Source organism: Pongo pygmaeus, chromosome 10 (assembly GCF_028885625.2).
Source record: "Pongo pygmaeus isolate AG05252 chromosome 10, NHGRI_mPonPyg2-v2.0_pri, whole genome shotgun sequence".
NCBI lineage: Eukaryota > Metazoa > Chordata > Mammalia > Primates > Hominidae > Pongo > Pongo pygmaeus.
In genome coordinates this window covers 31879887-31902635 of record NC_072383.2, presented here as the reverse complement: position 1 = coordinate 31902635, position 22749 = coordinate 31879887, and the positions used below count along the sequence as shown (strand labels likewise).

Sequence of the window (22749 nt, the reverse complement as noted above, 5' to 3'; positions counted from 1 at the left end):
CTCCTGCCTCAGCCTCTGAGTAGCCATGATTACAGGCACATGCCGCCACGCTCGGCTAATTTTTGTATTTTTAGTAGAGATGGGGAGTCACCACGCTGGCCAGGCTGGCCTCGAACTCCCGACCTCAGGTGATCCACCCCGCCTAGGCCTCCCAAAGTGCTGGGATCACAGGCTTGAGCCACTGCGCCCGGCAGAGGACAAACATTTCATGATTAATCTGACTGAAATACCATTTTTAGGTTCATCATTAGCTCGGACTACAACTCAGGCTGTGCTGTAACTTTGTGTCAACTCATTGATCCAACAGTGTGTCCTTCACATTTTTTCTTACTATGGCCACTGTTTTTTGTGTTACCAAAGGTGAAGGCATAGCCTTCCTCTCCTCATGTTCAGCATTTTCTGCGTTTCTCTGGTTATAAACAATGAGAAAAAGGGAAAATCTAGTATTTCTCTGACCCTTAAGAACACATATGGGATTCAGAGATTCAAAGTTAAAATGCAACATGAGGGTACATTATGTCACCAGGGACCGAAAAGAACACAGATAATAGATGCCAAAAAAAGTATTAAGTAATGTTAAAATTAATTTTGTGTGAAGTTGACCAAGGCTTTTAAAACTAGACCTTTGTTTCCTTGATTCTTCTTCTGAATTTTCTGTTCTTTTGCTAGTCTCAATATTTTTTATCAGAGCGTCAGGGACAGACAGGACCTAAAAAACTCCACTTGGTGTAATAAGTAAACACATGTTGGGGCAAAGTATTGCTGAGTGTGTGTGTGTGTGTGTGTGTGTGTGTGTGTGTGTGTGTATTTGGTATCAGAAACACCTTCCTTTCCTCAATAAACTTTTATGTATTTCCAGACTTTTCTCTTAATTTTATGTAACCTTACAAAGATTTTTTACAGCTTTCTCTGCGTGCCAGTCAATTAATGTGTTTCACATGAACAAATAATACAGCTTGAATAAACTCAATCCTATTATTGCAGGTTGCGAAGTCAACTACTCCGGTTTTATGGCGATGCTGATTTGGGGCATTCTGCTCTTACAGGCTGATTCCCCTGTAAGGAAACGGTGTTTTTTCCCCATCCTACTGTGAAAGATGCTATCTGAGCGGGGGGCAAAGGCGCCTCTGCATTTCACGACTACCCACTAGGCTACGACAGCCTCAAGCTCGGCTTTTCTGGCAGTTCCGCGAAGGGCTCGCTGCCCTCCTGGTATTGGAGTCACCTGTTCAAGGTCGCGAACCCACCGGTGCCGCCGGCAATCAGCGAGGTCCAGCGGGGCTGCGCCGTTTCCGGCCTGCCGGCGTTCGGCGTCGCCTCGGCCCCACCTGATGCCCCGCAATCTGCGCAAAGGCTGGGAGACCGCGCCCTCTCCCGACCTACCACCAGCCCAAGCTGGGCCCGGAACTAACACCCGACAAGCGCGGGCGGCCAGCTGCAGCCGGGAAGGGGCACCGGAAGGAGGCGGTGGCGGGGCGGCCGGGGGCGGAGCGGGCCGGGGCGGGGCGCGGCCTACAAAAGCCACGCGCGGCGCGGTGGGCGGGCCTGGGCGCGAGCAGCGAGAGTCGGTGGGGTCCCTGGCGCTGCAGAGGCCGCGGGCGAGGCCCGGGAGGGGAGAGGGAGGAGACAGGAGGAGGAGACGCGAGTGCGGGGTGGTGCCGGTCCACCTCCGCAGCGCTCCTGCCTCCCCCCGGGTTTGGAAGGCGGGCCCGGGCTGCGGCAGCGGCGGCCTCGGCTGCCTGGGGAGGTGAAGTCGGGCTGCGGCGGCCTCGGTCGGCGCGGCGGAGGGAGGCGGCTGACCCGGCGAGGGTGGGCAGGTCTGGGCGGTCGGCGCCGCGGCGAGGTGGAGGGGCGGCTTGGCATCCCCGGGGCGGGGCGGGGCTCCCGAGGGCCGCGGCCGGTGCGTTTTCCTCAGGTCAGCCTCCCCCGGGGCCTTGCAGAAGCAGCTTCTGCGTCCCCGGGGCGTCTGTGGGAAGGGTAGGGGTCGGTGCCTGCAGGGCTCTCCGTGGCCGCTCGGGAGAGGTGCTCTTCGCTCAGGCTCCCCCGGAGACTTGAGGGGGTGCGCGCTGGCGTGCATGGGGCCTGTTCTGTCCTTGCTTTGGGGATGCTCCTAAGGGGGGAGAAAGGGATACCTCGGGTGCTTGGAGGTCGAGAGATGGATACGTAAGTGCGCAAGGGCCACTGATTAGGGCACGGGAAGGGCTCGCTAGAATGAGCTCTTAAACTGGTTGGGTGTAAGCGGTTTTGGGCTAGTTTAAAGCAAACAACCGAGAATTAACGCGGGGTTCCTGCAGGTTGAGAGAGTACCTGTCTGCAAATGTCCAGTGTGATGGATTGCCTTGTAGGCCCCAGAGCAATCGGGGAAGTTAGCATTCTTGTTCAAGAAGCTGCTGGTTCACTTAGAGCTATAAAAGAATGTTGTGAGTTTGGGATTTTCTTTCAGACGTTCAGGATTGAGGTTAGGGGTGGTGGTGAGGGATCATGTAAAGAGGTTTGAGTGGCTGCCTTAGGTCCCAGTGTGGAAAGCTTATTCTTTTGGTGTCATCACGTGGCCATGGGAATTATTTAGAATGTGATCTGCCCTCATGAGAAGAAAGGAACTCTGAAGCCATTGCAGTTCTTCCTCCCTATGAGGAAAATCGAATTTCTGGAAACATCGTCTATATTGGAGATTTTGCCTACGTAAAGGCTATCCTTATTGGCTAACGGCACTAATTACTTTAAAAGTAGGATGGCAGTACAAGTATCTCAAGCATCATTGGGTTTCGAGCTCACTTCTGTGGAAAAGAGTTTAAGGGAGTGGTCTAGACTTTCCAGGGAAGTTATTGCCTGGCTGTGTCCCTCTAGTCCTAATTTTATACTTAACTTTCCCCCACCTCCTTCAGCCTCATCTGTTTCAATGGTGCAACTCTCTTCATCCCCTTTTGGTTACCAGTCACCTTCAGGCCATTCAGAGGAGGAAAGAGGGGAATATGAAGTCAGCCAAGCCCCAAGTGAACCACAGTCAGCATGGGGAAAGCCAGCGGGCCTTGAGCCCCCTGCAGTCTACTCTGAGTTCTGCTGCATCTCCTTCCCAAGCGTATGAGACCTATATTGAAAATGGACTCATATGCCTTAAACACAAAATTAGAAACATCGAGAAAAAGAAGGTAACTTTTTTTTCTTCCAGTCCTGTATATGCATGATCTTAAAGATTAAGGAGCTGACATTTTTCTTTCAGAGCTCATAGGTGTTCTTTACTAAAAATTTAACTAACCTTAGGTTTAGCTGCTTTAAACAAGCAGGCTACATGTTGGAAATATTAAACATTTTCTGTTTGTCAAAACAACTGAATAAAAATAATCTTCATAGTTAAATTATGCATGCTGCTGTTGAAATGCTTTAAGAGCTAGCTATTTTAGGTCAGATTAATTCCTTATGTAGTATTAATGTTTCTTTTCATGGATGTGTTAATAGCTGATTTTTTAGCTTGTTTTCCTTGTGACTTTCTGCAGCAGTTGATATTGCAGTGTAACTGCTGCAGTCGTTGGAAGGTTTAACCGTGGTAGAACTAGAAAACGTTTTACCACTGACTTTTGTGGTGTTAGGTGAAGATTTAAGATTGCTAGGTAAAAGCGTGGTAGTCAGCCTTGTAAAGAGACCCAGGAGTTAAGCCTAGCTACAGAAAATGCTGTTGTAAAGATCTAAATCCTTCTTCATTTCCTGAGTCATGTAGCCTGTGAAACAGACTGCACGTTGCTTTGCTGTGTTACGATTCTCTTCTGCTTTTGGACAGGTGAGGTTGAGTGACTATCTGGACCTATGTGCTCTTAAATACTTTTGTGCCAAGACCTAGTTAAACCTTAAAGTTGCTTTTTAATGGAGGAGTGTGAAGAGGCTCTTTAGAGTCTGGTTGACTCTTTTTTTTTTTTAACCTAAGAAAGTAAAGAAGGGCAAGTTGCTAGTAGCTTCTCTGTAGCTCTCACCATTTATCTTTTTAATGCATGCAGTTGATCACAAGTGTGGTAAGGTGAGTGTGCCAGGTCAGCACAAATTCCCTATCACTATGATAAATGGTCAAAGCAGGATCTATTGACGCAGCCTCCCTCAGGTGGAGAAACTACATATATGTTTACTTATGCTGTCTAGCTTACCTATAGTACCTCTTTAATTTTGAATACCTGATAGTACCAGTACTTTTGTTTCAATCTTCTGGGAAAGAATTTTTCCACTAAAGCCAATACAGGAGAAGCCTAAAAAATGCTTTTAGAATACCATAGTGGGTCCGGGTGCAGTGGCTCACACCTGTAATCCCAGCACTATGGGAGGCCAAGGCAGGTGGATCACCTGAGGTCAGGAGTTTGAGACCAGCCTGGCCAACATGATGAAACCCCGTCTCTACTAAAAATACAAAAAGAATTAGCCAGGCATGATGGGGGGTGCCTGTAATCCCACCTACTCAGGAGGCTGAGGCAGGAGAATCTCTTGAACCTGGGAGGTGGAGGTTGCAGTGTGCTGAGATCACGACACTGCACTCCAGCCTGGGCAACGGAGTGAGATTCCGTCTCAAAAAAAAAAAGAATACCATAGTGGGTTTATGTCATTATTATGGGGCCAACAAATGCAATTTATTTTTCATAATTTCCTTAAGTATCAAATATAATATGAAAAATAACTTCAGGGTGAGCCTACTCTAATGATAGAAAAGAATTCTTTATGTTTCTGTACTTGGAATAGGAGTTTCCTTTTAGGAAAATGCCACATAATTCAACAGGTAACTGAACTAATAGTTTAAGCATGAGATTAGAGTAGGACTTCTCAACCTCTACACCACTGACATTTCGTACAGGATAATTCTTTGTTGTAAAGGGCTGTCCCGTGCATTTTAAGATGTTTAGCAGCATCCCTGGCCTCTAACCACAAGATACCAGTAGCACTCTTCACCTCCCTTCCCCCTCCCAAGTTGTGATAACCAAAAATATCCCTAGATATTGCCAGGTATCTTTGGGGGACAAAATTGTCCCCTGTTGAGAAGCTACTGTGTTGGGGACATATGATTTACTAGGTAAGTCCCCATGGGTTAAGTAGTCTAGTTTGTTATTAATAGAGTCATTAAGAGAAAATAGTTTTATTACTGCTTAGCTTTTGTAATTCCAGACTCTTGTGATTCTGTGTATTTTTTCTCCCCTGACTGGAACTCATCTACAGTTGCTACATGCCTTATAGTAAAATGATAGTCTTGCAGATTGATAGCTTACTTCAAGGACTTTGTTTCCTAGAGACAAGATCTGGCGTTTACTTTATTTGCTTCTGAATTTTATATCAGACTATGGCAGATACAAGTTTCTCTTTTGTAGCTCAAACTGGAAGATTATAAGGATCGCCTGAAAAGTGGAGAGCATCTTAATCCAGACCAGTTGGTAAGTGGCTTATGATCTTTTAGTAAGACTTGCTGGTTTTCTTTTCTTAATAAAACTCTACATGGATTTAGTGAGACCGGAGTCTTTATAGCACACACACACAGTTAAAATCCATAGTTTGTTCAAAACTGTTTCAGAAGCCTTTGTTGTTTGTGCCTGTTAGATCTCAGATATGACTTTTTTTCTGTTGACTAGAAGATGGTATGCATGGGGGTGTAGATTGTTAAACAGGAGTGAAAGTGTAGACTGTCACTAAGAGTTAACATACAGATTTAAATTAAACTTATGTGCCAGAGTGGACTGAAGGAGAAGAGAAGGCATACTCTACCTTTCAGCTCTTCACTGGTATATTCTAAACCTGACGTCTTTCTGCTCCAAACTGTGAAAGAATATTTACTGTAGCTTACCTTAGTTTTCTCTAGCTGCCTCACCTTAATTCCTTTCATGGTCTCTTCATACTTTTCTATTCTGGGTTTTCGTGTCCCCTCTCAGGAGGCATATTATCTGATAGATATCTGGCCTTTAAAAAAAAAAAACTTACTATAAACATTAGGCTACTTGCATTTTTTCCATCGGTTAACTTCTGAATGATATACCTGGTAATTGCAAATTTTATGTAATTTGTGAAGGAGAGTTTTTGCAGCGCGGAAGGAAAACAGTGCTTTGTGGATGTTTGCCATTTTGACTTGATCATGTCTCCTGGCCAAGAAGGGACACATTTATTTGAAAATTACTTCATCTTGTTTGTGGGTCTTTTGTCTTTATGTTTTTCAACTAAAATCTTTGGCTATACATCATAGATACTGGCATTCAAGGACTTTTCCCATTCCATAGTGACTCCTCTTCACTGACCCAGAATTTTCATGATGTAGTAAGTTATAATTTTGCTGAGACACATATTTGAATTGTGTGAGCTCTGCAAATGATGCGCTCACTTAGCAGGGGAGAGGACTTAGCTGGACATGCAGCATTTCAGCGTGGCTTTGTTTTAAAGTCATGGTGTGTTCAATAACTCTTAAAGTGATAAAACTTTTTTGTGTGTAAATATTCTTGAATGAAGTGTCCTGATAGAGTTGTGTTCTTTATTTTTAAGAAACATCGGGGAGAGGGGGTTGGAGATTGATTGTTCCCATGGTAGCTCTCTAAGAAATGTTAAGGACATGCTATATTTCATTGCTCCAGCCAGGCAAACTTCATTCTCAGTATTTCTTACTGTCTTTATAGCCACATGTTGCTTCTATAATAAACGTATGAACTTTGATATCTGGAGTAATATGCTGACAACTGCCCAATTTATATTGCCAACAGATCAGTCCACTGAACTCAATATTTCTGTGTCCAGTTGCCTATCCGACACTTCATAATTTTTCCCTGTTCCCCAAAACCTGCTCCTCCTCTAATTTTAGCTATGTCAGTTGATGGCTTGATCAACTAGAGAGAGTTTGCAAAAATCTTGGAGAATTTATCTCCTTTCTCCTCATAGCTCACATCTAGCTCATCAGCAAGTCTGCTCACTTCTCCCTTTAAGATAAATCAGGAAACTGACTATTTCTGCCATCTTCATCTAGGCTATATAACCTTTCATCTGCATTACTTATTACAGCAGTAATTACTTCTGCCTCACAGGTTTTTCTATTTCTGCCCTCTCCAAGTCTGTTCAACGTAGTAAACTCAGTGATCCTGTTCTGATGCAAGTCAAGATGGTTATTCCTCTGCTCAGAAGTCTCCATTTGTTCCCATCTGGTGGTAAAATGTCCTTACTGTGTCTACAAAGCCCTACAGAATATCCTTCCCACTTCCTTTCACATTTTGACTCCATTTCCTGCTCTTCTTTCCCTCGCTAACTCCATTCTACCTACCCTAGCCTCCTTGCTGCTCCTCAGACATCCCAGGCACTCTTCTGCAGGGTTTTTTGCATATGATGTTCCTACTGCTTGTGGTGTTCTTTCTCCTGATGTTTCAATGGCTCAATTCCCAACCTCCTTCAGCCTTTTATTTGAAGGTACCCACAGTGAGATCTGTTCTCACCTCACTATACCTCCATTTGTCCATTCACACTGCTTAGCTCCTTTCCTTGCTTAATTTTTCTTAATAGAAGTTAGCACTTCTCTGACAAGCTATGAAGTTTTATTTTGTCTCTTTCCTACCCTTACAATGTAAGTTCCATGAAAGTAAGGATTTTGTCTGTTCATTGCTGTATTCCTAGTGCGTAGAAAAGAGTGTAGCATGTAGTAGGTAAATAAAATGTTTATTACATATAGATTTACTAAGTATAAAATGAATGTTAGGTCTTTAGATGTAACTAAGCACGTAGTTGGTGGTACTTTTGAGAAATCACACCTCATACATGCAATATGTAAGGTAGAAAATTTAGAAAATGCAGATAAGTCAGAAGGAAAAAAAAATAGAGTCTTCAGAGAATTGTTACCAGTATAGGCATACCTCAGAGATATTATGGGTTCTGTTTCAGACCACCACGATAAAGTGAAGATTGCAATAAAGCAAGTCACACAAATTTTTGGTTTCCCAGTGCATGTAAAAGTTACAGTTGTCCTATACTGTAGTCTGTTAAGTGTGCAGCACTGTGTCAAAAAGGTACACACCTTGATTAAAAATTATTTTATTGCTAAAAAATGCTGATGATCATCTGAGCCTTCAGTGAGTTGTAATCTTTTTGCTGGTTGAGGAGGGTCTTGCCTCAGTGTTGATTACTGCTGACAGATCAGGGTGGTGGTTGCTGAAGGTTGCAGTGGCTGTGGCAGTTTCTTAAAATAAGACAACAGTGAAATTAGCCACGTTGATGGACTCTTTCTTTCATGAAGGATGTCTCTGTAGTATGTGATGCTGTTAGATAGGATTTTACCCGCAGTAGGACTTTTTTCAGAATTGGAGTCAGTCTTTCGAACCCTGCTGCTGCTTTATCAACTATAAGTTTATGTAAAATTCTAAAGGTTTTGTCATTTCAACAATGTTCATAGTATCTTTACCAGTAGAGTCTATCTCAAGAAATCACTTTCTTTGCTCATTCATAAGAAGCAACTCCTCATCTATTAAAAGTTTATCCTGAGATTGCAGTAATTAGTCATATCTTCAGGCTCTACTTCTAGTTCTCTTGCTATTTTCACCACATCTGCAGTTACTTCCCCTGCTGAAGTTCTGAACCCCCTCAGGGTCATCCATGAGTGTTAGAGTCAGCTTTTCCGAAACTCCTGTTCATGTTGATATTTCGACATCCTCCCATGAATCACAAATGTTCTTAATGACATCTAGAATGTGGGGAATCTTTTCCAGAAACTTTTCAATTTACTTTGCCCAGATCTATTAGACAAATCACTATCTATGGCAGCTCTAGCCTTATCTAAATGTGTTTCTTTTCTTTTTTTTTTTTTTTTTTTGAGACGGTGTTTCGCTCTTGTTGTCCAGGCTGGAGTACAATGGCGCGATCTCGGCTCACCGCAACCTCCACCTCCCAGGTTCAAGCAATTCTCCTGCCTCAGCCTCCTGAGTAGCTAGGATCACAGGCATGTGCCACTATGCCCGGCTAATTTTGTGTTTTTAGTAGAGATGGGGTTTCTCCATGTTGGTCAGGCTGGTCTCGAACTCCTGACCTCAGGTGATCCACCTGCCTCAGCCTCCCAAAGTGCTGGGATTACAGGCATGAGCCACTGCGCCCGGCCAAATGTATTTCTTAAAAAGACATGAAAGTCAAAATTACTCCTTGATCCGTGGGCTGCAGAATGTATGTTGTGTTATCAGGCATGAAAACATCATTGATTTGTATATTTCCATCACAGCTCTTGGGTGACAAGGTGCCTTGTCAATGAGCAGTAATATTTTGAAAGAAATCTTTTCTTTTCTGAGCAATAGGTCTCAACAGTGGCCTTAAAATATTCAGTAAACAGTGCTGTAAGAAGGTGTGCTATCATCCAGGCTTTGTTATTTTGTTTATAAAGCACAGAGTAGATTTAGCATAAGTCTTAAGGGTCCTAGGATTTTCAGAATTGTAAAGGAGTATTGGCCTTAAAGTCATCAGCTGCATTGTACCCTAACAAGAGAGTCAGCATGTCTTTTGAAGCTTTGAAGCCAGGCATTGACTTCTCATCTCTAGTTATGGAAGTCCTAGATGGCACTTTCTTCCAATAGGAGACTCTTGCGTCTACATTGAAAATCTGTTGTTTAGTGTAGCCAGCTTCATCAATTACCTTAGCTAGATTTTCTGGCTAACCTGATGCAGCTTCTACATTAGCACTTGTTGCTTCATCTTGTACTTTTACGTGATGGAGATGACTTCTTTCCTTAAACCTCATGAACCAGCTTCTGCTAGCTCCCAACTTTTCTTCTGCAGCTTCCTCAGTCTCTCAGCTTTCGCAGAATAAAAGAGAGTTAGGGTCTTGTTCTAGACTAGGTTTTGACTTAAGGGAATACCACTCAAATCTTGTGCACGTCAGCAAAGCATTTGTTTTCTTATTATTCATGCATTCACTGGGGTAGCACTTTCACCCCACACAAGCTCAACCTCTTCCACTATCAACATCTCTCATCAGAGAAATACATTTTTTACTTTCTGTGTATCTACGTTGACACATCATCATCACCCAAAGTTCGTAGTTTAGAGTTTACATTAGGGTTCACTCTTGGTGCTGTACATTCTGTGGTTTTTGTTGATGTGTGTTTGTTTGTTTTTAAGAGATAGGGTCTCTCTCTCACCAGGCTGGAGTGCAATAGCGCAATATTGTAGCTCACTGCAGCCTTGAACTCTTGGGCTCAAGTGATCCTCTTAGCCTCCTGAGTAGCTGGGATTACAGGCGTGAGTCACAGCACCCAGCTCTATGGGTTTTGTTAAATGCAAATGTATCCACCATTGTAATATCATATAGAATAGTTTCACTGCCCTAAAAATTCTCCGTGCTCCATCTACTCATTCACCAATTCTTTTGTTGTTGTTTTTAATATTGTGGCAGTGTTTCTACTGTACGTGGTCTTTAAAGTTTGGTTGAATTATTGTGTGATAAACTATCTGTGCCTGGTTCTCTTTGAGGTGGGACCTCTTTGAAAATATGCTCTATGTTTTTCTTTGGAGATTGATTTTGTTTACATTTCTTCTGGCATCAGTTTTTAAAAACTTCATTGAAAATCACCTATTTCATTCAGTTTTTAAAATTTATTTGCATAGATTAGGGCCAAGTAGTTTTTAATAAAAGTTTAATACAGCTTGTTTGTGTTGTTACTTTATAATTTTGTGTGGTTTTCTTTCCTCAGTTTACTCTTAAATTATCTAGGGGCATATTCCACCCCCCACCCAAAATCAGCTTTTGGACTTACTTTATTCCACTTTTTAAAAATTTTTCTGCTTTTTTGTTTTTTGGTTATTTGCTTTTTCAAATTGTAAAAATTTTCTAAAATTTCTTGAAGACTGAATTTTCCTTCAAGCACTGGTTCAGTTGTATTTGATTTGATATTGTATTTTCAATATTATTTGTGATAAGTTTTATAGTTTTAGTTTGATTTTCTTCTTTAACCCAACAGGTACTTATAATAATGTAAATAAAACTTGTAATGTTCTATATGGCTCTTGCAGCCTCTTTGAAGTAGTAACTCTTAAGGGATCTGTCAAGGCTAAGCTACATAAGGTTTATGTTAAATTGGTAACATAGATTTCTCTTTTCAAATAGTAAAAAGAATGTCTAATGAAGTTGTTTTTGGAGTCACTTTAACTTGTAGTAATTTAATGTAACTTCATAATTTAAATAACTTAAATTGTTACTTTTATAACTTTAGTATGTTTGGTTCAGATCTGGATTTGAAATAAAGAGCTGAGATTCAAGTGAATTCTCAAGCAATAGGCAAGGGAAACTTGATGTCTTTGGTTCTACCGAAGTTTTTGTTGTTAAAGAATTAGAATGTGGTACCCATTTTTGCTGCTGAACTGTGATCCCGTGTTACATTTAATACATCTGTAGTAAACTCAATAAGTAATATAAATCTTCCCTCTTTTGTAATTCTACTGCTATTGGCGTAGTCAAGGCAAGCCACCTAAACTTTACATATGCTTCCTAGTTGATATCCTTGTCTTGAGATCTTACCTTCAGTTCACCAGTCCTGTTGTCTGTGGTGTCCTTTTCTTGAAACAGCTCTCAGTATATGATTTCTTTCAAAAGCTTTAAATTGTTCAGAATCTTGAGCATATCTGATGCTCTCTAAGATCATCTGAACTATCTTTTATTCATTCAACAAGATATATTAAGTATCTACTCTAGGAGGTGCTGTACTTAATATTAGGGTTATAATACCTAGGGGACAAATGTGATCATTACCACATGGAGTCTATAATGTAATGGGGAAGAGAGTGGGAATAAGCAAATACAGATATGATGGATGTTAAGAAGGTGAAGTATAGGATGATAACGGATTGTAATGCAGGATCCATCCTAGTCTAGAGAGTTAAGGCCAGCTTCCTTAAGAAAGGAAGAACTTTAGTTAAGACCTAAAATATGAATGAGACTTAGCCAGTGAAAGGGGGGAGGGAGGAAGAAGAACAGAAGGCTAGGCAGATGCTTGCATGTGTAAAGGCTCTGAGAAGGAACAGATTTTTGGTTTTTTACAAAGAGCTTTTACAAAAACTGTAAAGAAGGTCACGTGGATGGGTGATGAAGCTGGAGGGGGTAGGTCTTTGTACACCATTTGAAAATTACTTTTTCCCAAAGGCATCAGAAATGGTACAGATATGTTTAAGCAGAGAACAACTACAGATTTTTAGTTAAAAAAATCACTTTGCAGTGTGAAGTATGGTTTGGAGATGGTGTATGGATGTAAGGAAATTAGAAAAGAGTTGTTTGTAGTGTAGGTGAATGATTATGGGAACCCTACTAAGGCAGTGGCAGAGGAACTTGAGCAAGTAGCTGGATTTGAGAGGTAAAATCAGCATGGCTTGGTAACTGGTTGTAGGAGTAGAGGGTAGAGCTGAGAGTGGTTTCAGGTTTCTTGCTTAAACAGTGGATGGATGGCAAAACCATTTATTAAACGTGGGACCACTGGGGCAGAAGGAGGTTTTGGGAGGATGGAGTAGGATAAAGAGCTCAATTTTGTACTATTGATTTTAATGTGCCTGGGAGACATCAGTGTCTGGTACCAGGTGTTTAGGTAAATGAGTCTGGAGCATGGAGAAGTTTAGCCGATAGAAATATCACCTGTATGACCGCTACTTGAAACCATTAGAGGAGATAAGACTGTCTTGGATGAGAGTATAGAAAGCAGAATAGAGAAGCCTAGGACAGAATCCTGAGGAATTCTGACATTTAATGTTTGGACAATAACGTCTAAAAATGCGGTGTGCTTATTAGGGTCAGGCATCATTCTGAGTGCTTTATACATACACAGTCATTTAAATTGTACAGCATCTTTGTGAGGTAGGTTCTATTACTCCTATTTTACAGGTGCTAAAAGCAGGTGAGGGAAGCTAATGGAAAAATTGCTAGTAAATAAGCAGCTGGAGAAATGGGAGAAAAATGAAAGTTTAGTGTTAGTAAAAACAAGAAATGTCTGTAGAGCAGGAGTGTGCCTTTTAGTTGAAGGCTGCTGCTAAGTCAACCAAAATGAGAGCTATGAAAGATCCATAGCTTTAAAGGATGGCATCAACAATTGCTAACTTCAGCTAAAACAGTTCTGGTGGAATGGTAGAAACAGAATTCAGGTTGATGAGATCTGAAGAACTGGAGACTGAAAACACGTTTGAATTTGTGTAAGGCTGGAGGGAAGTAGTTGTCACAGAAGAATTAATTTTTCTTGTTCAGATTGGAGATGACATGAACTTGTAAAATGCTGATTTAAGCATCAATAGAGAGGGAGCAGCTCTTTGTTAGAAGACATTAAAGACAGAATCCTAAAGTAAAGTTTTGTATGAAGGCACAATTCCGTAGGATCCAGGGCACAGGTAGAAGCGGGGGCGGGGCGGGGGGGGGGATACCTTCTTCACTTAGTAAAGAAAGGAAAAATGAAAGGATAGGTCTACATTAGATGATGGAAAGTTGAGGTAGTTCCCAGCTGATGCTGCTTTTCTTGAGTCTAAGTTAATACCATTTGGGAGTAGATATGGAGTATTTCTTTATAGTTTTACATCCCTCTGAGGACTGTATATCCTGGTAATGTTATCTGCTCATTCTTGTTTCTGTAGCAGGAAGATCTCTATACCTTTTTATTATAAAATATATGGCTGAAACAATATATTCCATATAAGTTATAATACATAATAAAGCAAGCACCAGAACCCAACTCTCAACTCAAATAGTATGTTTCCAACAGTGTTGAGGCTCCTTTCTCGTGTGGTACTTTCTCCTTCTTGTAACCATGACCCTGAAGTTTTCCCTTGCTTTTAAGAGCATTTTTTTTTTTTTGCTTCCCTGTTAGAGTTGCTTTTGTTTGTACCTTATAGTAAGTGGTATCATGCTATATATTCTGCAGTTTGCTTTTTTCACTCATTATATTTAGTATTTTTATATCAATACAAATGCCTGTATTTTATTTGGTTCTCTCTACTTAGTTTTAGTCTGTAAATAGATGGATGCTTGAGGTTTTGGGGTTTTTTTGTCACTATGAAGAATTTTACTTTGAGGAATCTTTTAGGTAGTACTGAGAATCAGGAGTAAGATTTTTTTTCAGGGTACATATCTATCATTAGGCTGTAGGACATGCTCATGATTAACTTCATAGGTAAAAATTCTGAACTGTTTTCCAAAATTATTGTACCAATTTATACTAATACTGGTATTATTACATAGGAGTTCCTGTTGTTCTGTACCTTTATAAAGACTTAATATCAGTCTGTTTTTTTCAACACTATTGAGGTATAATATACTTAACACAAAGTAAACCCATTTTAAGTGTGCATTTGTTTATAGTAAATTTGTAGAGTTATTGAACTGTTAACACAGTCTCATTTTAGAGCATTCCTATCATCCCCCCAAAGTTCTCTTTTGTGCTCTGATTTACTTTCTATCTTTAAAAATTTGTCTTTTCTGGATATTTCGCATAAAATAGTCTTCTGCGTCTGGCTTCTTTTACTTAGCATAATATTTTTGAGGTTTATCCATGTTATAGCATGTATCAGTATTTCATTTGTTTTTATTGCTGACTAGTATTCCATTGTATGGGTGTACCACATTTTGTTTATCCACTTACCAGTTGCTGGATATTTGGATTGTTTTCATTTTGGGCCATTATGCTGCTGTATACATTTATATACAAGTCTTTATGTGGACATGTTTTCATTTCTTTTGGGTAGATACCTTGGAGTGTAATACTTTACTATTTTAATTACTGAGGCTTTATAATATGTATTTGTCCAGTTGCGCAGGTTCTCCACCTTGTTCTGTTTCAGATTGGTCCTTTCTCTTCTGTATAGATTTGAGTTAAAGTCCCATGAAATGCCCCCCTCTTTTCTGTCAATGTTGTTCATCTGGGAAGTCTTTAAAAAAAAGTTTTGCTCCTTTAAATTTCCTGTAGGACATTGCATATTGTTTGTTATAATACTTATTTATTTTTGTCTGTTACAGGTAATTATTCTAAATCTTTCCACTGTATTTTAAATGTCTCGAAGTTGCTTGTTCATCTCTCTGATACTCACCATGCTATTTGTGTAATATGTTTGAGTAGTGAATGAATATTAACAGAGAAATCCTATTGGCTCAGTGCTATTAAAACCAACAGGGCTTTCTGATCTTAGACTTTATAGGGGTAAAATTAGGACTCATATTTCTAATATAAAAATTGAATTTCTGGCATTAGAATAGAATTTTTAAATGCAACTTAATATAACTGGTATTAATACTCTTTCTCCTTTTTCTTTAGGCAAGTACTTTTTTTTGTATGTATAGTAAATAGCCATAAGGTCTTAAATCTCTTCTACTGTATTTAAGAAACACTTATTTTCACATGTTTATACTTAAACAGTCACAAAATTGATGTTTTCTTATCCTATTTGGTAGGAAGCAGTAGAGAAATATGAAGAAGTGCTACATAATTTGGAATTTGCCAAGGAGCTTCAGAAAACCTTTTCTGGATTGAGCCTAGATGTGAGTATGTTTTCTTTGCTTTTCCTGAAACCAGTTTTAACCATTGATCTTGGAGAAAATGTCAGTGTGTCAGTGTCTAATAATGGTGTTTGGTTATTATTCTTCTAATTTCTGCTGATATTTTATCGTGATGGAGGGTTGAGGATAACTGTTGGAGAACTAGTTTTTTCAGATTTCTGTAGTCTCAAGGGAGAACACAAATGGCATCTGAATATGAGACATTGTGAATAAAGCATTAGTTATCTAATGTACGTTATTTAATTACAGAATTATAGAAATCATTGACACAGGGAATCAAACTTTTGACAAGGTATATTTATTAAAGATATTTTAGAATATAGGCTTGTAAATTTATATAAGATAGGCTTCTTTCACATTGTTTAACATATGAGACAACAGAGTTGGTAGTCTTCTTGAAAGCATGAAAATTATTAATGGGAAAATTAATGACTCATGTTAGAGTTAAATCTGGCCTCACTACTTGTTAGGTTCTCTATGTTGGCAGTTCAAACTTTTATCTCTGACAAATTTAATCAGTAATATGAAGTCTTAAACACTTCTCAGTGAAGTATTCTTTACTTTTTCAAATCTCAGCATTAGAAGGTCCTTCAAAGGTCAAGTTCCAACAATTGCGGAAATTTTTAAATAAATTCATTCCTGGAGAGGAGAGCATGCCTCGTAAGATAATCTCTTCTATTTTTTTGGATATTTTCATTTAAAAAATTTATATATTTTTTATTACATTTTAGAGACAAGGTCTCGTTCTCTCACCCAGCCCGGAGTGCAGTGGTGTGATCATAATTCACTGCAGGCTTATAATCCTGGGCTGAAGGGATCTTCCTGACTTGGCCGCCCAAAATGCTGGGATTACAGGTGTGAGCAATCGCCCTGGCCTGTTTTTCTTTATAGTGAACTAAAATTCTCTTCTCCATTCCTCTGGAATAAAAAAAAATTCTTCTGGGCTGGAGACATTTACCATCCTAATTCTTGGCTAAGAAGGATTACAAATATGGTTAGAAGTATACTTTTATGATATTTAAAATTTTCTGTCTTCTGTCTTTACTCAGAGTTATCCAGTAACAATTTAGTTTTTCATTCAGGTCTATATTTTTCTAATATATGGTATTCTTTTCTTCTTTTTAGATTAAAAACGTATAAAAAATGCCTACCTTGTGCCAGGCACCTGTGCAGTTCCACTTGATTTTTACAATAGTCTGGGAAGTTGCTATAAATAGTCTCATTTTACAGATCAGGAATCTGAGACTCAGAGCAAAAGTAACTTTTCTTTTTCAGAGCAAAAGTAACTTTTCTTTTTTTTTTTTTGAGACGGAGTCTCACCCTGTCGCCCAGGCTGGAGTGCAATGGCGTGGTTTTGGCTCACTGCAAGCTCTGCCTCCCAGGTTCACACGATTCTTCTGCCTCAGCCTCCCAAGTAGCTGGGATTACATGCGCGACTTATTTTTAAGAAAACTTTTATTTTAGGTTTAGGGGTATATGTGCAGGTTTGTTATAAAGGTAAACTCATGTCATGGGGATTTGTTGTATAGATTATTTTGTCACCCAGGTACTAAGCCTTGTACGTAATAGTTATTTTTTCTAATCCTATCCCTCCTCTTACCTCCACCCTCAAGTGGCTCCAGTGTGTGTTGTTCCCCTCTGTGTGTCCATGTGTTCTCATTATTTAGCCCCCACTTATACGTGAGAACATGTGGTATTTGCTTTCTATTTCTGTGTTAGTTTGCGAAGGATAATGGCCTCCAACTCCATCCATGTTCCCGCAAACGACATGATCTTGTTCTTTTTTATGGCTGCATGGTATTCCATGGTATATATGTACCACGTTTTCTTTATCTAGTCTATCATTGATGGGCATTTAGATTGATTCCATGTCTTTGCTCTTGTGAATAGTGCTGTAATGAACATACGCATGCCTGTGTCTTTATGGTAGAATGATTTATATTCCTTTGGATATATAACCAGTGATGGGATTGTTGGGTCAAATGGTGGTTCTGGTTTTAGCTCTTTGAGGAATTGCCACACTGCTTTCCACAATGGTTGAACTAATTTACACTCTCATCAACAGTGTGTAAGCATGCCTTTTTCTCTGCAACCTTGCCAGCATTTGTCAGTTTTTGATTTTTTAATAATAACCATTCTGACTGGTGTTAGATGGCATCTCATTGTGGTTTTCATTTGTATTTTTCTAATGATCAGTGATGTTGAGCTTTTTATCATATGCTTTTTGGCCACATATATGTCTTCTTTTGAAAAGTGTCTATTCATCGTGTCCTTTGCCCATTTTTAATGTTTATTTTTCTTGTAAATTTATTTAACTTCCTTATAGATACTGGATATTAGATCTTTGTCAGATGCATAGTTTGCAAAAGTTTTCTCCCATTCTGTAGGTTCTCTGTTTACTCTGTTGATGGTTTCTTTTGCTGCATAAAAGCTCTTAAGTTTAATTAGATCTAACTTGTCAGTTTTTGCTTTTGTTGTGATTACTTTTGGCATATTTGTTACGAAATCTTTGCCAGTTCCTATATTCAGAATGGTATTTCCTAGGTTATCTTACAGGGTTTTTATAGTTTTGTCTTTTACATTTAAGTAAAAGGAACTTATTCAAAGTCATATGGCCAGTAAGTGATAGAGCCAAGATCTGGCCCTAGGTACTTTTTCTCTATATCATGAATATGGTGTCTTAACCTGTTTTTTTTTTTTTTCTTTGTTGCTGTAGTCTAGAGGTAGCTCCCAACTCACCACATTTTGTTAATATCCATGAAATTATTTTTAGTTGCCTGTGTTTGAGATTTACTTTCATTTTAGGTGACATGATAAAGTACTTTGGAGGTTGCCTTACTGAATCAAGACCCTGAAAGGTGCTTGGCAGTACTTTTGAGGGTTTTTTTTTCCCCTCTGGTAATTTTTGGGCTCCTCTTTTAAGTTTTTCTTTTGTCAGACATGTTCTATGATAGCCAGTTTTGCAGTTTGTGGAACATTTTCTTTTTTCCCTTCAAAGTAAATTTGGAAGTCCTTCTTTTCGACCTTGTTACATTCTGCTTTGTCCTCATGAGCTCTGTCTCCTGGTAGGGATTCATCATTTTGAGTCTCGATTAAGAAAACCGATTTTATCGGCCAGGCACGGTGACTTACACCTGTAATCCCAGCACTTTGGGAGGCCGAGGCGGGCTGATCATGAGGTCAGGAGATCCAGACCATCCTGGCTAGGATGGTGAAACCCCATCTCTACTAAAAATACAAAAAATTAGCTGGGCGTGGTGGCGGATGCCTGTAGTCCCAGCTACTCGGGAGGCTGAGACAGGAGAATGGCGTGAACCCGGGAGGCGGAGCTTGCAGTGGGCCGAGATCGTGCCACTGCACTCCAGCCTGGGGGACAGAGTGAGACTACGTCTCAAAAAAAAAAAGAAAACCAATTTTATCATTCAGTACTACTGATTGAGAGTGGTTTCCTTTCCAAACTGGTCCTCAACTGGAAAAAGAGAACAATGTAACCCACCTTTCTAATTTTCATCTAAAGAAGGAGAAATTGGCTCTTGTCCATGGCTTTTCGTGACAGCTGATCATGATCTGGGAGACTTTCCTGATACTTGATCTTATGCAACAAAAATTTGAGGCCCTGATATTTGTCAGATTGTGTGCTGGGCATTAGTGAATGTTGGTAAACAGTAGATGTAGTCCCTGTCATCATAGATGCAGATAAATAAAAAATAGCCAGGGATGGTGGCTTACATCTGTAACCCTAGCCCTTTGGGAGGAGGATTGCTTGAGTTCAGGAGTTCAAGACCAGCCTGGACAACATAGAGAGACCTCATCTCTATTAAAAAAAAAAAAATTAGCCAGGCATGGTGGCATGTACCTGTGGTTCCAGCTATTTAGGAGGCTGAGATGGGAGGATCACTTGAGCACAAGAGGTCGAAGCTGCAGTGAACCTTGATTGTGCCACTGCACCCCAGCCTGGATGGCATAATGATACTCTGTCTCAAAAACAAACAAAAAACCCAAAAATACTTTGATAGGGGAAGTTCAAGGTGGCATGAGCCCATATGACCACCCAGTCTTACCTTGGGAGACTGGCCAAAGATAAATCTGAGATAATCGTGTGGTATAATTGTCTGAAGATGCCCTGCGAATCAGTTGCTTTTCCCTATACCATGAGAAACTCCAGTGTTTTGGAGAGGTAGGAGTGCCACCTCCGTCCTCTTTTCTTCTCTTAAGCAGGATCAGAGACTCCTATAGTTTTGGTAAGTGTTATTGATGCAGTCTATACTGAGGTCTTGGAAAAAGCCTTACTGAGCCTTTCCCATCTGAGAAAATGTGCTTGCCCATGCAACCTTCAACCAGTCTATTTCTCATTCTCAAAATTTTATCTTCACTTACTATCTTTCTGTCCCTAGCAGTAGCACAAACCATATTTATTAAGTTGCTTCCACATCCCCTAGGAAGGGATTAATTATGCCACAGTGAATCTTTTTCATGAGGTTTTCCCCCCTAATTTTAATCTGTTAGGATTTGTGAACATCTCTTTTATATAATTTAAAATATCAATGCTATATCAAAGTACTTTGACCCATCTATAGGAAAAATCTTAGTAGTTTTTTTTTTTTTTGTATTTTAATCTTCATACCTTGCGAAATATCCAATATGATGGAAACGTTACAATCAGAAAAACTGTGGAGGGAAAAGACCTTTTAGGTTTCTTAATGGAAAGAGATAGTACTTTTTAGTTAAATGGCAAGTCCTTTCTGGGACCCATGAATATTATGTCAGACTTTAAGGTATTATAATTCTAAGCTTTAGAGTAATCTAGGGCTGCTCAATCTATATACACAAATTGTTGGAGGGGAAACTTTTTTTTTTTTTTTTTTTGGGGGCAGGATCTCACTCTGTTGCCCAGGCTGGAGTGTAGTGGCACTGTCACCACTCACTGTAGCCTTGACCTCCTGGGCTCAAGCAATCTGTCTACCACAGCCTCCTGAGTAGCTGGGACTACAGACACACACCACCATGCCCAGCTAATTTTTGTATTTTTTGTAGAGATGGGGTTTTGCCATGTTGCCCAGGCTGGTCTTGAATTCCTGGGGTCAAGTGATTCACCCTCTTCAACCTTCCAAAGGGCTGGGATTACAGGTGTGTATCATTGTGCCTCGCCTGAGGGAAAACTTAAGCTCCATTTATTTTCTGTATCTGTTTTGTCAGCTAAATATTGGAGGATATAGCTCCGTCCAGACTGATGGGGCAAATTATTATTTTAAAAATTTTTAATTTTACTTCTGAAACAAAATAACATGTTTGCTGTGGCTGGTTTTTGGCATTACACTTGGAAGACATTTTATGTCTGTTAGCTTTTCAATCCCTTATGCTTTAGCCAGTCTTCTTTGGTTCATTGAAAACTGACCATTTTAGTTTAAATATTTTTTCCCCTGGAATATGAAATTTAAAAAAAATCCTAAAAGGTCCAGAAAGGACTGATACACATAAATGTGAAAGAGTAAAATGTTGAAATGAATATGGACATCAATGATTGGTACTTCGCTACTCATCATGGTGATATTAGCGGTACTAGACGTATCCTGGATTTGGGAGTCAGATATTTGACCCCCTTGGCTCTGGTTACCTGAGACATACCAGTTTATTACTCAGTGACTTCTTTAGCTCAAAAAGGAGACAGACTAAACTGGTAGTTTGACAGTCATGAGGGTTATCATCTAATCTCAGCTATTTGGGTTTAGACTTTGTAGAACACGTATTGCTAATATGGGATGGTAGAGAATTGTTACCCTTAATTAGCCATTTGTTTTCACAGCTACTAAAAGCGCAGAAGAAGGCCCAGAGAAGGGAGCACATGCTAAAACTTGAGGCTGAGAAGAAAAAGCTTCGAACTATACTTCAAGTTCAGTATGTATTGCAGAACTTGACACAGGAACACGTACAGAAAGACTTCAAAGGGGGTTTGAATGGTGCAGTGTATTTGCCTTCAAAAGAACTTGACTACCTCATTAAGTTTTCAAAACTGACCTGCCCTGAAAGAAATGAAAGTTTGAGGTAAGCTAATGAAAAGATTTTCCTGAAATGAAACACTTGACACTTTAGCTTTTTAGGGGTGTGAGAGTATGTGTGTGTGTGTGTGTGTGTGTGTGTGTGTGTGTGTTAGAGAGGGGGAGAGAGAAATTAAGAAAGTATTAATTTGATTAAATATGGAAACCTTGGCTGGCCCAGAGTCTGACAGGGTTGACAGATTGTCTGGAAGGAAAGTGAATGTGAATGGTCTCATTAACATGCTTCTTTACTGTAATACTGATTTTTAAAAAAATGAGGTCTGAGCATCAAATTTTAATCCTGTACAAGTATAATATTATATCTATTTCTAAAACTTTTGAAGTAATTTTCTCAGAGTTGCCTTCTTACTCCTGCTATACTTAAGTAGAGGTAAATAATATTTAACTTGGCCGATGTCATTAAACTTTCAAAGTAACAATTATTTGGTGTTCTTATTATGCTGTGAATAACTAGTGATAAATACATTTGATAGTTTAAAATACAAAACCTGCAAAATGGGGCTTTTTTTCCCTCACAGTGATCCATTGCTCTTTTTGTTTTGATGGAGTAAATCAGCTAGGGACAGATGCTGTGCTCTTGCTTTGTTAGATGCAGGCTATTCCAGCTTCATATTTGTTAGCTCTACTGAAGTAGAGTCAGATTTCAACGGTTACCAGAAATCAGTCTCTGATCAGAAAGAAGCCTAATAGAACTCTTAATTGCCTATGTATAGCCATGTATTTTTTAATTGTCATGCTGATAGTCTACTCCATCATCATCATCTATACAATGCTTCCTTCACTTTTGTGGGTTCAGGGAATGTAGCTTCACTTTAATATGTGAAATGTAAGCAAAACATAATTTGTTAAATAAGCTGCTTTCTTTAAAGTCAAATGCGGCTCTTAATATTTCAATTTCACTGTTCTTTTATGTAGGGCATACACCTGAACTAATGATACTGCATTGGCAGCTTTAAACTCTTTTTGGTCTATTCTTTAACAGGTTTATTTGGTAAAATCCATATTTTAGTTGTTTTAAGGAAAAATTCTTACATTTGAAATCCTTAAGCAGGCATTTAGTCATCTTGTATACATTTCAATTTTTTTCTTTCCAAAGAGCAAAAAGACAAAATTAACATTTGAATGTCTTGTCTGTTAATGGGTTATATTGCATAAATTGTGCTGCTCCATATATATGTACTTCTAAAGCCACTTTGTTCTGCTGCTGCT

General features: G+C 39.6%; 1 protein-coding gene across 50 annotated transcripts in view; it reads left to right on the top strand.

Moving 5' to 3' along the window:
- Positions 1-1528: 1528 nt before the first annotated feature.
- The window catches only part of CAPRIN2 (caprin family member 2), a 45447-nt gene continuing 24226 nt past the window's right edge, over positions 1529-22749 (top strand). For 8 of the 50 annotated variants that reach the window (XM_063672591.1, XM_063672579.1, XM_063672578.1 and 5 more), the window contains exons 1-5: positions 1545-1747; positions 2936-3149; positions 5337-5399; positions 15380-15466; positions 21288-21526. In XM_063672591.1, coding sequence (XP_063528661.1) covers positions 2973-3149; positions 5337-5399; positions 15380-15466; positions 21288-21526 — 566 coding nt within the window. In that variant the 5' untranslated portion in view covers positions 1545-1747; positions 2936-2972. Of the gene's footprint in view, positions 3150-5336; positions 5400-7124; positions 7146-15379; positions 15467-20518; positions 20612-21287; positions 21527-22749 lie in introns of those variants that run through there. The other 42 variants (XM_063672576.1, XM_054442485.1, XM_054442496.1 and 39 more) reach the window with 21 other exon arrangements.